Raw genomic sequence first — 2,295 nt, 5'->3', positions numbered from 1 at the left:
CGTTCGCGTAAGGAACTACATTACTCTACAGCCCCTCCCCGGGGAACAGAAAACGCCACACCTCCAAAAGTGCCAGTAACCAACTAAAATGTTGTGAAAAATATTATATATAAAATAAAATATAAAATACACTTAAAATCCAAAAGGTTTCAATATAAAATTCATAATGTTAAAAAAAATGTATAAATTTCAAAATACAATAAAATATAAAATCAAGACTAGATTGCTGAACACAGAAAAGTAAAAACCCCAAAATAGCACCAATAAACAAAGTAAAAATCACAGCCCAAAAATAAAACATAAAACTTTTGTACAATAAAATCACAGATAAATGTCAGAAACAGTGTGCACAGATCTCACTTCATATTTTCAGTGTTCATATGGATATAACACTTGGTCGCACTCTTCGAGGTAGTCGACCTCAGCGGCAGGGAGAAATGGACGGAGTTGATTGGCGTGGACCCTGACGGCACGATGTGGGGGCTGTAGGTCCAGGATGTCGTAGCTGACAGGCCCAAGTCGCTTCTGGACACGACAGGGTCCAAGCCAGCGGCCACCAAGAGGCCCACGGTTCCCTTGGACCTTACGTAGCACCAGGGAGCCCTTCTCGTATGGGCCTGAGCACCTTGCGCCCTGGTCATAAAGTGCCTTGTTATCTTCTCGTGCTTTACGGCTCACCACAACTGCAAGCCGGCGAGCGTCTGCAAGGCGTGTCAACATCAGGTCATGGTCAACTGTCTGGCGGTTCGTAAGCCCCTGGCCAAAGACTGCCATACGGCCCGTCAGCAAATACAGTGGCTGGTCTCCAACGGAACGGTGAAGGGCTGAGTTGAGCGCCAGGCGGACAGCTGGCAGATGCGTAGGCCACTGCGATGGAGCCTGCCAAGCCAAGGCAGCCAGCGCATCCTTAACTGTTCAGTTGGTGCGCTCCACCACCCCATTGGACTGGGGGTGGTAGGCCACCGAAAAGGAGTGCTTCACTTCCAGCTCCTCTAAAAGTGAGCGCCACTCAGCCGAAGAGAACTCCAAGCCGTTGTCCGTATGGAGTTGGTCAGGTGGGCCAAACAGAGTGACATAGTTGTCGACAAAGGCCCTCAACACTCTGTCAGCACTCTTGTCATGGAGGGCGACTAGCTGAAGGAACCGGGTATGATGGTCGACAATGGAGAGTACGTACCGGAACCCCTGTGCAGACCCGCGTAAGTCCATGAGGTCTGCTGAAACCATTTCCAGGGGAGCTTCCGGCAGTGGGTGCCCTTCCAATGGTGCTCGGCCTGCCACGCCCTTACGTTGCTGGCATGCGTGACATCTGGCAATATACTCCCTTGCCAGGCGGAGCATATTTGGAAAATACCAGGCAGCCTGGAGATTTTGGTAAGTATGATGGACCCCAGGATGTGTAACAGTTGGAGGACAGTGGGCGTGCTGTAGTGCTTGAGACTGGAGATGCCTGGGGACGTACACCTGCCTTACAATTCTGTCGGGGAAGGATCTCAAATAATACAATACGCCCTCCTCCACTTCGAAACTGGAGAGGGCAGCGGGAGGCCGCTCAACTGGTACCCACCCGCTCTCCTCCAGGAATCCGAGCAGGCCCTCACAGGTTGGATCTCGCAGCTGATGTTCCCTCATCTGGTCAGCTGTCATCTTGGTGAGGTCCATCTCCTCGTCACCATTGTTGTGCAGCATCCTCGGTTTCCCTGGGTACTGTGGCTGGCAGGACATGCTCTAGAGGGCAGGCTGTCCCTGAGAGTATAGGTACCTCACCTGCTGGCCGTGAGAGAAGATCAGGGACATGGTGGCTGGTCCCAGTCTTGTACCTCAACTGGAAGTCATACCCGCTGAGCTCATAGGCATACCGACTGAGGCGGTTGCTCTTGGTGCACCTTGAGAACACCTCCACGAGAGGCCTGTGGTCAGTCCAAACCTCAAAGCGTCTGCCGTAAACGTAAGGATCAAAGGCTCGTACTGCCTCCACCACAGCCAGAGCTTCCAGATCGATGACCGCATATCTTGTTTCAGCATCCTTCAGTGTGCGGGACCAGTACGCGACAGCATGTGGTGTGCCTTCCTCATCACGCTGAAGGAGGGCTCCTCCAAGGGCTTGGGTGCTGGCATCACAGTGCACCTCGAATGTTTTGCTAAAGTCTGGGAGGCGCAGAACCGGATTACTTACTAGGGCCTCCTTCAAGGCATTGAAGGCCACTTCAGCAGCATCTCCCCAAACAAACTTCACCCCTTTCTTGGTGAGAGCAGTCAGGGGTTTGGCCATTGCTGCAAAGCCCTGAATGTGGC

At 52.2% G+C, this 2,295-nt stretch overlaps 1 protein-coding gene across 1 annotated transcript in view; it reads right to left on the bottom strand.

Moving 5' to 3' along the window:
• The window catches only part of LOC147472079 (uncharacterized), a 1,745-nt gene extending 971 nt beyond the window's left edge, over positions 1-774 (bottom strand). The window contains exon 1 of the mRNA XM_086535847.1: positions 1-774. This exon is cut by the window's left edge and continues 261 nt beyond it. Coding sequence (XP_086391973.1) covers positions 370-774 — 405 coding nt within the window. The 3' untranslated portion in view covers positions 1-369.
• Between the last annotated feature and the right edge of the window lie 1,521 nt (positions 775-2,295).

This window comes from Penaeus japonicus, unplaced genomic scaffold (genome assembly GCF_977035675.1).
Source record: "Penaeus japonicus unplaced genomic scaffold, GWHDUDI00000001_assembly GWHDUDI00000004, whole genome shotgun sequence".
Taxonomy (NCBI): domain Eukaryota; kingdom Metazoa; phylum Arthropoda; class Malacostraca; order Decapoda; family Penaeidae; genus Penaeus; species Penaeus japonicus.
Note: the sequence above shows the minus strand (reverse complement) of the source record. Positions and strands in the feature narration are given on the sequence as shown.